The following is a 15,495-nucleotide window of genomic DNA, read 5'->3' on the forward strand; positions in this document are numbered from 1 at the left end:
CCCGAGTGTCATTGAATCACAGCAATAAATTTGATTAAGCAAAATTAATTCTTGAAACATTGCTGGTTGGTTCCTTTTTTTGGGGGGGGGGGGGGGGAGGGGGAGGAGTAAGTAGCCCTAGCCCCAACCCTAGCCGTTACATCTGCTGAAAGAGCAACAAAAACCTGCTGTTTGCCATGGGCACCTGGGATGACGTACCCCATGCAAGAATTCTGTGGTTAAGTCCGGTCTTTCCGATTGGGTGGTGTCGTTGTTTTGTGGTTTTGGTTTTTTTTCCTCTCTCTTTTTTCTTTCTGACGAGGATGATAGCGTCGATGATGACTGGTCGCTAGGAGTTGGTTATGGGAGTATGCTGTGATGGCGACGCTATGCGATTCCTAATAAGGATTAGAGACGAATGTCATTTTGAATAAGCGGGCTGCGGTTTTGCGCCATATGCCGCAAATACCAAACAGATGAAACAAGGCATGAATAATGCAGCAGGGAGTATGTAATACTTGGTAGTTTTCCATTCATTGAAAAAAAAATGCTGAGGTTTATGCTGGGAGTGGCATTTGCAAGATGTTTTTTGGTTGGAATTCTGGTTTAGTATGATTTGGTCTATAAAATATGTGTAAACCACTTTAACTTCAAATCTTGGAAACAGATGATCAGTAAGAAAAGAATTGTTGTGATTTAGATGTGAAAACATATTTAGGGGAAGTCTGTTGGCTGAAAATTAGATTTCTCACCTTGAAGGTGAAAACCTGAAAAATATTAATCCAACATTTTTGTGGACCTAAATGGGATTCGAAATCAGGTCACAGAGATGGAAGGTCTTTCCACCTCTGTGACCTGATTTCGAATCCCAATCAGGTCACAGAGGTGGAAGGTCTTTCCACCTCTGTGACCTGATTTCGAATCCCATATCAGGTCACAGAGGTGGAAGGTCTTTCCACCTCTGTGACCTGATTTCGAATCCCATATCCGGTCACAGAGGTGGAAGGTCTTTCCACCTCTGTGACCTGATTTCGAATCCCATATCAGGTCACAGAGGTGGAAGGTCTTTCCACCTCTGTGACCTGATTTCGAATCCCGTATCAGGTCACAGAGGTGGAAGGTCCTTCCACCTCTGTGACCTGATTTCGAATCCCATTCAGGTCCACAATTGGATTAGGTACAATAAGGTACTCAGTCAAAGCGCAGGTAATTATGTCTATTTTTAAAGACAGGTAAATAAAGTTTATGAAAAATGTGAGACCCATTACAATGTATGTAGCACCTTTATAAAGGGTATACAAGGTGCTGCGGCGCATATTGCAGCTACTGCCAGAAACACAGGGGCAAGCCCCATCTCTTTAAGTGTTACTGGGTTCTTTAACGTGCATTACACAACACACGGGACCTACGGCTTTACGTCCCATCTGAAGGACGAAGCAATGACCATGTTCTGCATCAGGATTTGAGCCCATGTACCACAGCACACAAGTCAAACACTGTAACCATTGGACCACAGCACCCCACTGGATAAAAAAACGTCCATTCTCCCGTTGCGAGAACTCCTTTGCCACAGCCAATGTTGTATGTACACATACAATTTACATGTAGGCTTCTAAAATTGAAAGAAAATGTCATGTGTTCTCATTTCCCTTGAAAGGAAAATGAGAAAATCACATTTTGGTGCTTAAACGTTAAATTTGTGTTGAGAATGTACAGTTCATGTACATTGTATGCATGTTCATTTACATGAATGTGTACAAGTAGTTTGCGCAAGATGAAATACTTCGTTTTTACTTACAAATGAACCTGCTGCTACAAGTACGTATCAGAATTAAACCAGCCAGCTGATTCTGGCAAGCTCTGTGGTCAAGTGGTTAAGACATCTGTACTAAGAAGCAGGAGGTCATGGGTTCGAATCCCGCCCAAGCAAGCTTGTTACATTGTATGTGAATGTTTTCTCACATGCTCTCAGACAGCAATGAGTATAACAAATGGTGGTGAAGTGCAGACACCAATATTTAAAGTTCACGTTCCTTCTCCCTCATGTCATCGTTTCATTAAGTGCAGCTACATTGTACATGTACATGTACATGGCACCTATCAGCGAGTTGGACAAGCAAATACAGTGTGACTAAAAAATTGATTCTGCAGTCTTGCAATGTGATTTCGGAAGCCTGTTGTTAAAATCAAATCCATTTCGAAAATACAGAAGTCACAAACATGAATCACAGGACTTCCATAAAAGCAAGCTATGTTTGTCAAAGCGCCATGAACATGTTAAGTTAAATATTGTAATATAATATTTTTCAATTTTTTTCAATTTTTTTTCTAATTTGCTGTTGGAGAAGTGATGTGGCCCATAGCGGCGAGACATCACCTTGACATTTCCATGGTTTGCCCTGGCCTTGTCAGTGTCTGCAGCCTGCCTCACCCTCTTAATCAACACGATTTGATGCATGTGCTGATAGCTTGGGTCTGAACAGACTGTACACATACATGTATACATGTACGTAACGTACATTTAAGTATTGAAGGGATTTGAGGGTTTTTTTGCTTTAAAAAAAGGGAAACTTTTTATAAGAATCGGTAGGGTTTCCTTAGTTTTCTCCAAGTCTGATCTACATGTACATATGTAAGATATAATTTGGGCACATATATACATGTACCAGAAATTTGAACAGATTTGGTTGTTTTTCTTTTAATTTACACTTCTGCAATTCACAAAATTGAACAATTGACCTGGAAATCTTTGGAAATGTATCGACTCATCAATGAAAACTGCAGTCAAGGTGATTGGATGTTAAAACAGTTTTAGTCAACAGATATAAAATATTGAATGTATTCTGGGTGCAGTAGAATGAAAATCACAAATGTATGGATGTTACATGTATGTAGAGTTCAACCTTCCACCAGGAGCCTTCATGAGGTGTTTTTTTCTATTATGTTCCAAAAATCCCTTTTATTCAAACACACATTTTTGAAAAGATTGTAGTGTTAGCCTCCTTTTCATAAATATCTTGCATTTGGACCAAAACCATGTTTCATCAATGATTTACATGTAAAACGATTCATCACAGCACAACATATACTGTACCGGTGTACATATTTTATCTTTTACACATTCTAGTTGTCTGCTGCTGAAGTCTTAAAACAAATTTGCAGTGATTACTTTGATTTCATTTCAGTCATAAATAAGGACAATTCTGCTGAGCTAGTTTATATGCTTGTTTTGTTTTGAGATATGATGGGACCTTTGTTTAAATGGGACGTACAACCTCTGTACATGCAGTATTTTATTCGATTTAAAATACAGAAGAGAAATACATACATGTACACACATACAAGTACTATGCATAGACACATTGGGATCTACATGTACATGTACAAGCCCTGTAGGGTGAAACCATATGCATATTTTATATTGCCATGTCTATCTTGTGGTTGTTTGTGGTTTGAGGAAATGAGTTTTCATAATCTATTGCTGGTTTCTATGCACTGTTTCATAATGCCACCATCAAGAATGATAACAAAAAATACTCTGCACAAGTCACAAGGGTGGACAGACACACTTGTTCAATGTGTGCGTGCAATGTTTGAATTAAATAAAAGGAAATTAAGTGTGGTTTCATGTCTGGTCAGAACACTTTTATTTTTTAATTTCTTAATTTGTTTTTATTTTTTTAATACAATCTCTTGGGAATAAATCCATTTTCCACTCGAGGCATTTTTTGCAAGAGACTTTCCTGAATGTCCTAAACTCTGTCACTGTGCAGGAACCTAATGACATGGATACATTTTATGCGTTTTACATGTTGTGTAAACAAAATTGTTACAAGTGCATGTACTATTGTAGGAATTCAATCTTTGTTTTGATGTCATCACATTGGGATAGTTGACTGCAACAAGGTGTTTGTTTTTCTTGTCCAGGTGTCTGTACAGAGTTTAAAATTAGATTTTTTTTTTTTTTGCAATGCTACTGATAGAGGGCATTGTTCCGATAGGCCTGCGTATGTTTGTATTCTTCTAATGCTGTTTTGCCGCCCTGGCTAGCTTCAAAGGGACAGCAGAAATTAATTTCTTTGGAAAATTCCTCGCCTTTGATCTTGCGGCATCCCAAAAGACAGTCGCAAGGCTGTGCTGGTTTCTAGGGCAACCAGACAACACAGAGTGCATTTTCCAAAGACTGTCTGGAACGTGCAAATTTTTTTTGTTTATTCTTATTTTTGAATAGGCTTTTGAGACAAACTATGATGATGAACATGTCAGAGCGAACAGGGTACTAGACGGGCAATGAAGTGGATCCAGATAGTGGTTTAAACGTGTGCAACTTTCCCTCCGATCAAGGGATTGTTTCTTCCTTTTTTGTACTTCTCTTGTATGCCATTCAATTTGAAAAACACCAAGAAAGTCTTGTGAAACTTAAAAATTCCTCTCGATGCCTGGTTAAAAGAAGTCTTTATTATTAGTCATTTTTACTGTTTGACATTGGGAACAAAATACCAAAGTCATCAGTCTAACCATGGTTGTACATAATCCGTGCTGCACCTGGCTATTGGTAGCCAGCAGTGGTACCAACCTTGCCAGGCGGGTCCCATCACTAGAATACTCCAACTTGTGTGGGTTTGAGTGAAGTTACATGTACCGGTAGTTGGACTATAACCATAATTGATGCTCGCACTTGTTCACCATGCCATCATGTAAAACACCACTAATGGTGTCTATTTCCATCTTCTGGTACAATGGACAGTTCTCCCTTTATACAGTATGTGGGATGATGCGTCTCTTCCACCCCAATGAACCCACTCCTTCTCGACCCCTCCCGCCACCACCTCCCCGCCACCACCTCCACATAACTCCCGTCCTGCCACCCTCTCTCCATCACTCCCGTCCCGCCACCCTCTTCCCCTCTAATAAAAAAAACAATACAAAATAAAACAAAACAAAGAAATCAATTCTTGTATCTTATGATCACTCATCCCCACTTTCCAATTGATCGGCAATACCGGTATGTGCGTTTGTTGGAAAAACATATTGGTCAATTTCTCAACTACCGGGTAAGATCCCTCTTGCATTGCCATTCATGATGAACAATTTTCAGGAGTGTCTGTTGTTGGGGTAGAAAGAATGTTTGCCAACACCCACACAAGAATTTTCTCAGCCAGATATAATGGGATATGATCTGTCTGCCCTCTTTGGGCTGCGCCAAAAGAAATGCAGGTACAGGTATTTATTCTCAAACTGTAATCTCGAAATATGTGACACACATGGTACACATACGTAGAAAATTACATGTATTTGAAAATGTGAAAATCTAAAATCCCAGGTAGATACCAGGATCAAAGTAACAAAACAAACAAAAACACAAACATACCCAAAAAAAAACAATAAACAAAACAAAAACAGATTGATAAACATAATTTTTTTCACAGACAAAAGTTAAACAGTGATATTTTGGATTTTGAAATGTTTTGTTAAGACCAGAAAAAACACATTGAGGATACATGTACAGTATCATAGTGTATGTACATGTACATGTAATACATCTTCATTTTGAGGCCAAATCAGACTTACGGGTTACATACAGTATACTACAGGTACAGTACTGGGTATCTGCACTTGCATCGGACGTGTGTGTACATTTACTGCAAACATGTACTAAAAGTTTTCCTGCTTGAAATTCAGCTGATTAAATCTCTAATATGAGATTGCTACATGATTTGAGCAAAATGTGTTTGTACATGTATGTACATGTACATGTGTACATTTCAGAACTACTGATGCCAAAGTTATGTTTTCCATTTGAGTTAATCAACAAATTTACATGTTTATAAACGTTTTAGAGACTTTTTTGGGGGGGGGGGATAACTGGGCACAGGACGTAGTGGAGAAAAAAGAAGGGGAAAAATGAATGGGATTGATTTTTTGTTGTTAATTTTCAGATTTATTGATTGGTAATCTTTGATCTGTCTTCTTCACATATTTTAAAGAAATACTGTATAAAAATAGTGGAATAAAATTACTGTGGTGTATTTTAAGGAAAAACAATGGCATCTTTCATTTCACCACTTTGAAACTTTAAAGGCTTTTTCTCAGTATTTTACTTTTGTCATGTTGATGAATGCAAACTTTAAACAGCTGTAACTTGTCAATATCATGATTGCGTGTACATCTTGGGGATATGCATTTGTAGTGTTTTGTGACTGAAGGTACCCGTACATACATGTTGTACCAATTCACATGTCACGTTGCACACCACTTCTTCTTTCAGGTATACATGGTATAGTGCAGGCGTCATGGAATGAAGATAAATGCACTGTAGGTTGGTGCACGCGCAGTTGTAATATGTACGCAGAGAAAAAAATCTCTTGTGCATGATATGTACAGTGGAGTGCGGTGAAAAAGTTGGATGTCTGCATGTCTGTGGCTTCCCTCAATGCCACCCTGAAGGCATTGAGTGTTGCGAAGTCACTAGGATCCTTCTTTTAGGGAGTTTCATTCCTTGCTGGTACCGTAGGAGGGAAGAAGGAGGAAGAGTACACTTGAGAGCTGTAGTGGGGAGTCCAAAAGCGAGAGCCATGACCTCTATAAATTGAACATACTATGTCTTATTCATCTCCAGTATTGTTGCGTATAGCGCCATCGTTTGACAGAGATTGTCCAGTTTCTCCTTTTTTTGAGACGGATCATACAAGTGTGTATTTGCCTGCAATCGGGGAACCCCTATTGTCACATCGCCAAATTGAGGACCTTTGGGAATTGGGGACCCTTGGGAATTGGGGACCCTACTGTCCTCTTTTGTTCAACATCCCATATTGAATGCAGAAACAAACTCATCATGAGTTGGTTTATGTGTTACTTTGTGTTTCCCTTTTTTTTGGATTAGAAAATGCATCGTGAACAAACTAACGTTTGTGTGCTTACAGAATTTTAAACAATTCCACATGTACATGTAGATGCACGTGTACATTATACCTGTTGTGTACAATACATGTACCGCACTGCTGGTTCATGTTTATTTACATGATACAAATGTCTCAAAACAGAACCTACTATGATTTTTAAACTCCTTTTGCCCCTCTTTTCTTCTTTGTAATGCCTTTTTTTTTTTTGATCCAGCTGCAAATCTTTGAAGTCAATGAGAGATATGAGTGTAATGTCCCTGGCAAACCTTTCAGTTGCGTTATGTTCAGTATGTATGTATCAAATCAGGAGTTTGAAATACTGCACACAAATGTTTTATTGACGGTGGGATAGGCATGCATGTTAACAACCTGACATCACACATTGGGACTGGTAATTTTTTCTTCTTCATTTTTACTTCAGTTACACATGCAAAATTTAGACTGGGCACTTTCTACCGGAGTTCACACGTTGCACTGAACTGACAGTTTGATGCGTCCTGCGGGAACTCGCGTCACATAGTCGGAATGACCCACTCTGTCAATATTAGGTCACCGGGGACCAGTCACTGAGGAGGGAACCAGGAGCCGAGCTGTTGGTTGGCTTGGTCCAACTTCCCTGTTTGCAATTTGGGCTGTGTTGTATTGTAGAATTGAGAACACGTGTGTTTGTGATTTGGATGTCATTCTAGGAGACCTCGTACGTCCGTTTGTGATTTATTACTGTGAGATTCTTGGGAGATAGAATGATGATACATGAGAATAGTCAAGTTCCCTGAGTGCAGTCATTGATATAAATTAAGGCTGAATCAGTTTAAAGGTTTTAAAAAGAAAAAAAGAGTTGGTATTTTTCTTGTTTTTGTTTGTTGAAGTGTTACTTTGACAGTGCTTTGTTGGTTGTTTGCTCTCAAGACATCTGTTTCATGTTCAGAATGAACTCACTTGAGTCATCCATAATAGTGACGATTCCATCTTGCTAGTGTCTTACAAAGTTACATTATAGCCCATCTCTCTAAAATCCACCTCCTTGCATCCAGATTTGTCAAAGTGTTCCACATATGTTCTCTCCCCTTCACTAGTTACAGTTGACTGGGTCTGACTCTGATTTGTCAGAGCGAGCTCAAAAGTGCAAACAGATAACACACCAAGGGAGGAGATGCTCTGACTTTGCCCTCCTCTTTCTGTCTCCCTCTCCACTCGTCAGCTAATAGACAGGTGATGAGTGAGACTCCAGTTGAGATAATACCGGGAACTTAGATAAGCTGAGGACCTGGGATACAGCTGGATCACTTGGTGCTGAGGAGGAAGGCAGTAGTGCTTGTTAGAATCATTGTACTTGACACAAAGGGTCTGATACTTTGAGAAGGGGTAGAAAATCTTCAAAGGGTTCCGGGCCGGAAAGAGGCATCAGACTTGAAGTGAAAGTATTGAGGGGCAAATTCACTGTAGGTGGCTAAATTGTCATGATTATCAATAATTGGTGTTTTTTAATATTTTCAGCAAAGTGAAAGTGATTTATATTGTTGCCCCTGCTCATGGGCTAAGAAAACTCCTTAGACCATCTCAGCTCCCTGCGCAGTAAACAGCTACATGTAGATGTAGCAAATTTTCTGGCACAAACCAAATACAATCCTCAAACAAATAAATGATGGGGAGGAGCAATTTGTGACAAAGTGTCTCTTGCCCAAGAACCTGCACATGTAATTGCATGCACCAGATGCAGGAGAAGTTGGGCTGCGACGCAGATACATGTAATGTGTGATTGAGGGAAGGTCTCCCAAACTATGGAGCACCTTCTTGCTTGTCCATTGCAGTCCACGTGATCTGGAAGTTTTTAACTTTTTGAACCTGTGTCCGTCAATGGCTGTGTTAAAGGCAGCGAAATGACAAAAACAACAACCATCAGATTAAGTGGCAAATAATCCAATGAAATAATGCCAAATGTCCTCACTGTAGAATAAAACTTGCTGTCAGTGCAGCAACTGTTAGTGCCATGCAAATAATGCCCAATTGTCAGAATTGTTTTGCCTCAATCTTTTCATCTTTATCTTAAATTTGGAATGAATTTGCCCTGGTCTCTGTTTCTTAATTTGTCAGCATTTTTACCTAAGTTTGTTTATGTTTTTTGTTTTGTTTTGTGCAGGATGGCTCCTATCTTGCAGAACTGCTACTTTCCAAGGGTTACAAGGTAATCAGATCCGACCTAGCATAGAAGTCCAGTCCTTTGCTCAATCTGACAAGTATGGACTCCGTGCACAATTACTCCTTCAAAGAGGGCGGAGTTATTTAGTCATTTGCCTGCAATGTTGTATTTTTGAGTCCCTGTACACATGTAAGTCCCTGCAAGTCCATCACAAGTCCTCCAATCTCAAGTCAAGTCACTAGCTATTCAAATGAACTTTTACAAAAGTGTTCCTTTGTCATTGTTCATCCAGTTTGTGACTGGCTTTATGAAAAGAAACTTGCAAAAGGAATTGAATACAACACTGTTTGCCTGGCAGCTGCGAGGGGTGGTTACTACATACATTTGTGCAAAAGCTTCAGATTTGTGTAAACCGGTATGTGCACACTCAGTGTGTTCCCTGCATGGAGTGCTCTTGAGTTGCTCCCCAGACTCTTCGTGCATGCCACTGATCTTGCATGAGACGCACGGACCAGAGTTTTTGGACTGCGTTGCAATGATGATTACTTGACGAAGGACCCAAGTGGTCTTGGTATAAGTTTAGCCTTGTACGTGTGAATGTAGTCGGTCCCCTCTCTCTTTTTCAAGCACAGCTGGGAAGATGCCGGATACCTACGAAGTTTTTCTGATCAGAGACGACTCGGAGTGGGAAATGATCATGAAACATGACAGCCAGGATTAATTTATAACAGTTCTCTAGGTCAATCACAGATTTCAGTAAACACTAATGCCAGGAAGTTGTATGTTTAACACTAGATGGATCCATGATCCAAATTATCAAGATTGGATTGCTAAAGCTGACAAACATCATGCCAAATGTCGTCTCTGTCATACAACAATAGACTTGACCGGCATGGGTGAATCGGCACTCACTAGTTACTTACTTGTAATTGGTGCAGATCAAATGTCTCTGATAAACCATCAATGTTTGCTGGATTTTGGTCCTTGAAAATGGGATTTCTGGACCTTGAAAGACCTTGAAAAGTCCTTGAATTTGAGCTGTTGCAAGTGTATGAACCCTGGTCACAGCAAAGAGCACCACACCCACCTAGTGTCGGCAAATCGTGTGTACATTGGAAAATATGTTGCAGCAAAGAGCGCCACTTATTGTCCAATATAGTCCGAGATCGTCTGCTTTGACAAGCATTTCCAATAGTCAGACAGTGTCCAGCCAATCCCCAGCCCCCACACATTTTGATTTTGCGATGGCCGGCTGAACAGGAAAAAATCCTTCAAACATTGTTTCTGATGAACACTGGCAGTAAAAAAAATTACTTCCTTGATGATAACCTTGGTGATTTGTTTATGTGAAATTATTTCTTTTTTCTTTACTTTCTCTTAAAAGGTTCATGGCATCATGCGCAGATCAAGTTCATTCAACACTGGCCGCATAGCTCACCTGTACGCAGACACCAAGACACATCAAATGAAAGGTAACATTTACATGTATAAGTCAATGGACCCTGAAGGCTTGGAGCCTTACATGCTTCAGACTGGTGTCCCAGAGTTGAGTGCAACCAACTTTTATCAGAAATGGCTCAGGTGAACACAAATACAAATGTAGATTTCAGTTTTAGACTTGCAAACTTGATGTCTTCATTTCCGTTGTACCATGTGACAAGAATGGACTCGATTCATTTTTGCCTCATCTGAACTTTGTTCAGGAAAGAGACTATGCAATCACTGTGTCTGTCCCAGGGGGGATGGAGGGGAGGGGACCTAAGAAGAGCGCGAAAGATGGTCTGTGTGCCTCTTCTATTCGTAAAAAATGGGTGTGCGAAATGGTGATAATGGAAATATCCCTTTTAAAGTCGTCATTTGTACACTTTCAAAATATTTTTCAAGAGTCGCCCGAAACTAAATTATGCCAAAGATTTGAATAGATTTGAGTTCAAAGTTTGGAATGGTTAGGAGCAACTAGGAGCTCAAGCCAATGAAATAATTCCAGTAGTTCAGACTTATGGGCTCCGTGCACAAGTCCCCCTCAACGGTTAAGAAGGGAGAGTTGGGGAGGCCACCTGGATTGACATTTGTACGCATTGCCGACGATGCCTGAGGCTCACGCGAAGATGCTATGGCACATTCAGAATGAAATTAGCTGACGTACTTCACGCCATACGCGTGTGAACCAGTACGCGCATCCACGGGGCTCTCGAATTTGGTAAATAAGCGCGCCCCCTCTTGTTCGCGCATGGAGCCCATAGTCTAGTCAAAAGAAACATTAGATATAAAATTTGCCTGTCTGAAACCAAGATGTCTTTGAATGGACTGTAGTGGCTTATAATACGTTTTGGTTTGGCGGTACCCTGGTATGCCAGTCAAGCCTACAGTCCCCTGCTTAACTAATGCTGACATCTTAACCAAGCTTTTGACTCGGCTGGGGTTACTACTTCTGGTGGGAGAAATTGGAGATTTCAAAATTCGGTTATCCTAATTTGTTGCAAACTGAATAACGGTTATCTTTTATACTGGAAGTTCCCATCCAGCTCACAGTCATCCCAAGAAAAGTGACAAGTGAGGTCCCGCATGCAATGCCCTCCCAGTGACTAGGTATAGTTTGCAGGATTCAATAACTACTTTTTACAAGAACACTCCAGAGCTGTAGTGTTGAATAAAATGGATGGGAACTCTCTGATAAGTCGAATGGGCAGGCTCTTCATATACATTGTACCAAGAACACAACTAGCAAGTGAATGCATTTACAGTGGCCAGGCCTAACTTGAATACATACATCGTAGGGGAGCTAATCAAATGCACAGTGTAGTTTATTTTTAGTAGAGTCTGCTATTCGTATCTTTTCTTTGTTTTAACTGTGACGAATCATTTCTTGGCCATTTGATTTATATCCACAGATATGGTACTACACTATGGCGACCTTACTGACAGTACCTGCCTCGTGAAGATTATCAGTCAAGTACGGCCAACAGAAATCTACAACCTGGGTGCCCAGAGCCATGTGAAGGTGAGAGTTCAATCCATTTGTCGCACCAAGGTATTAAGATTATGAACATTAATTGGTTTAGAACTGTTCAGGTGTAGTGTTTTAGAAGTTTGCATAGGACCATCTTAGAGATTCCACAATGGGCAATTTCTATAAGTACATGTACAATGTAGGTTTTGAAATGTCATTGGCTGAGATCTTCACATGATATATTTCAGAAGTTCATGTACATGTATGACAATCTATATTACATCGTATGATAAGTATATTTCCAAAATGCAATAAATAAAATGCCATTTTGCTCCACAAGAATCGTGTGATTCTCATGGAACAACTGGCGTCACACAAAATAATTACAAACATGCTTGTGTCACCCACGATGCGGCGACGATTCCTCGGCATAGACGTGATCATGTGATGTCTTCAAAATGGCAGTGCACATGTTGTTAACAATCAAACAATCGTCCACGGCCACCTCTGTTCATTCAACCATTTTTGCTGTAAGCTGAAGAAAGATAATTTGGTTGCGAGCACTACGTGGTAACTTCACACAGGTCGACTGTGATTGATTCCCCGCCTGTCATCAGGCACACGTTCCGACGAGGTGCAAAAGTTGACATTTTTATTCTCTTGCAACTGTTTTTTTACAATTTTTTGAGCGCCAACTGATGTAGATTGTCTTAATATCATTGTAGCTCAGGCGCAGCGTGATCCTGAAAAGTCAGTCGCTGACTGTTCTGTGTCGTTGCAAGCTCAACCATAGGGCAGCTTTACATGCAAAGATACATCACATTTTGGAACTCTAATTCACAGAGATACCCCACATGGTATGTACGGTACATACATGTACATGTACCGGTACATTGTAACTGTTTTTTAGTCTCTATGAAGTACCAATGTGATCATTAAAATGTCATTTCATAAAGGCAGGAATTTTTTTGTGTTTACACCTCTATACATTTTAAGTGAACATTTGAAAGCTTCGGTCATTGATGAAACGTGCATCTGCAGTGACATGCGCATCTGGGCTTGCATTGACATGTGCACGCCCTGGTCATCTTTGATACCAGCACACCCCAGGTCACATCATTTACCTTGTGCCCAGGGTCTATTCCGAAAGTCTTGGAGAATGATAAAAGGTGTTGTTATATCGTGTCTAAATTTGGCAGTTGAAATTTCATTGGTCTAAAATGGCCACGTGTCCAGTCTCTAAAAAATAACGGTTTACTTCATTTACACTGCGTTGCATATAAATTACCTCATATATACTGCATTCCATATAATTAAACTTGTATACATGTACTTCATTGCATATAAATTACCTAGCTGTGTTATGCACGCATGTAGGGCCAGCCGGCATGACTCGTGACTGAAACTGCAGCCACTCAGTCTTATGTCTAAGATCAAATTGGCAGTTATGAAAGGTTACACCGCAGTGATTTCATATATTTCTTGCATAGTAAGTTGCATCCCTTTATTTTGTTGGCTTATTGGCATGATTAGACAAAGCACATACACATGTGCCAGGAGCTAATTTTGTACCTGCCAAAGCAGAAATGTTTGTTCAGTTGCAAATCACCAAAAAGCATCAGTTACAGGCAACTTTGCTGGTACATGTATGTGTAATCACTCAGAGGCTATGCACACATGTGACACTTTGGCTGACAACCGCTCACAAAAACTTCTCTCTTTTTTTGTATAGTGGTAGGATTAAAATCCGGATTTTTTAAAATTCGGATCGAATTCCATTATTCGGTTTGGATTTTGGAAACCGGATATTCAAAACAAACCTTAAAAATATTTGGCGTTCCATTTTTTGTTGCACAAGCTAGAGAAAACAACCAGAACATCCCCCAATTTGCTCCATGGTCTCTGTAACCGCATTCACTTGCTAACAGTCTTCTTGGTATACATATGAAGAGCCTGCCCATTCGTCTGATCAGAGAGTTCCCACCCATTTTTTCAACATTACAGCTATCAAGTGTTTTTTAAAGGCCCAGTGGTCGTTCAATTCCGCAAACTACATTACATGTACATGTACATGTATGCGTACCAAATCATCGTGTACGGCATTCCGTGCGGCACCTCACTTGTAACTTTTCGTTGGCATGACTGTGAGGTGAATGTTACCGTTATTTGGTTTGAAAAAAAATTAACATAACCAGATTTTGAAATCTCTGATTTCTTTCACCACAATTTGTGTACAACTGTAAGCTCATACCGGTATACCAGTATAGCCTACTGTGTGATATACAGACAGTATTGTATGTAAACAATTGAGCCTACGTGTACCGGTAGTAACTGTTTTGCCAGTACATGTACATGTAGGTTACACTGTACATGTACATGTATGTACAGATGATGTTCTCAATGATCAGGCATGCATAGAATAATAAAAAAAATTAATTAAATATCTTCAGACGTTCTTTAGACAGATGGTGCCTATTTAGAGATCGTCATGTCCAGTTTAACAATCGATCAAAATCTCCAGGCTGAATATTTGAAACACACATTTCAGTCATTTCCATGGATGCAAAATCTGCTTTGGTATTGGTGCTTGATTTTACTTACATAGACAGGAATGGAATGTGATACCGGTAGTTTGCAATCTGTGTACATTCAACCATATTTTGCCAACATTTCATTCCTAAGATCATTAACTACATGTACCGGTATAAGCGCCGTCAATATCAGAATTTCAATAATCGTTATATCGGAACTCCAATACCAAGAATGTTCAATATATCGATTACCCCATGTAAAATGTAAATACCATAAAGATGAATATTTTTAGAATATTTCTATGTTTTAACATTATGCATAAAAAAATAATGGTCTTTTTAGAATACTTTAATGTCGAACATATGTATAAATGTTTTTTTTTTAATGATTTCTGTTAATTGTAAATTGTAAACCATCGCAATTCAGTCTTCGGACTGCGAGAATGGTACGAACAATAAAAAAACCTTCAAAAAAAACCTTCAATTCAATTCAGATGACACCTTAATTAAAAATTTAAAAATTGACCATAATCTGACGCAGTTTCGATTTTTTTTTTTTAGATTATTCCTCAATATCCAACATTTCAATATTTCGATATGATTAAAAAATTGCTATCGGCTATCAATATTGAGATGATATCGAATAATTGAGAAATATCGATATGACAACGATGCTTACATTAAGTTTTCTTCTTTTATTTAAATCTGGGTCACATGAAATTCACATGAGTGAAGTATTTTGTTTTTCCTGATTTTTTTTTGATTCATTGAAATTTTTAAACAGAGGGAACAGGAATTTAAGAATCAGAAAACATAGCCCTCCTCAAAGTACCACTTGTTTTAAAATAACATTTGATTGAAAAAAAAACAGCTTTAACAAGTTGATAAAGCGCCCTCTCTTGACCCATTACTGACAGTTTTAGAAGGAAAAAAAAAGGAGTGAGGGCGCTGTTTTAGTCTAACAGTGCAATCACTGTACTTTGCAAATAGAGG

The 15,495-nt window shown here is 39.3% G+C and overlaps 1 protein-coding gene across 1 annotated transcript in view; it reads left to right on the plus strand.

Moving 5' to 3' along the window:
* The window catches only part of LOC119724467 (GDP-mannose 4,6 dehydratase-like), a 67,461-nt gene that overhangs the window by 16,842 nt on the left and 35,124 nt on the right, over nt 1-15,495 (plus strand). The window contains exons 2-4 of the mRNA XM_038195528.1: nt 9,022-9,066; nt 10,406-10,493; nt 11,913-12,022. Of these exons, the coding sequence (XP_038051456.1) occupies nt 9,022-9,066; nt 10,406-10,493; nt 11,913-12,022 (243 nt within the window). The remainder of the gene's footprint in view (nt 1-9,021; nt 9,067-10,405; nt 10,494-11,912; nt 12,023-15,495) is intronic.

This window comes from Patiria miniata, unplaced genomic scaffold (genome assembly GCF_015706575.1).
Source record: "Patiria miniata isolate m_02_andy unplaced genomic scaffold, ASM1570657v1 HiC_scaffold_18, whole genome shotgun sequence".
NCBI lineage: Eukaryota > Metazoa > Echinodermata > Asteroidea > Valvatida > Asterinidae > Patiria > Patiria miniata.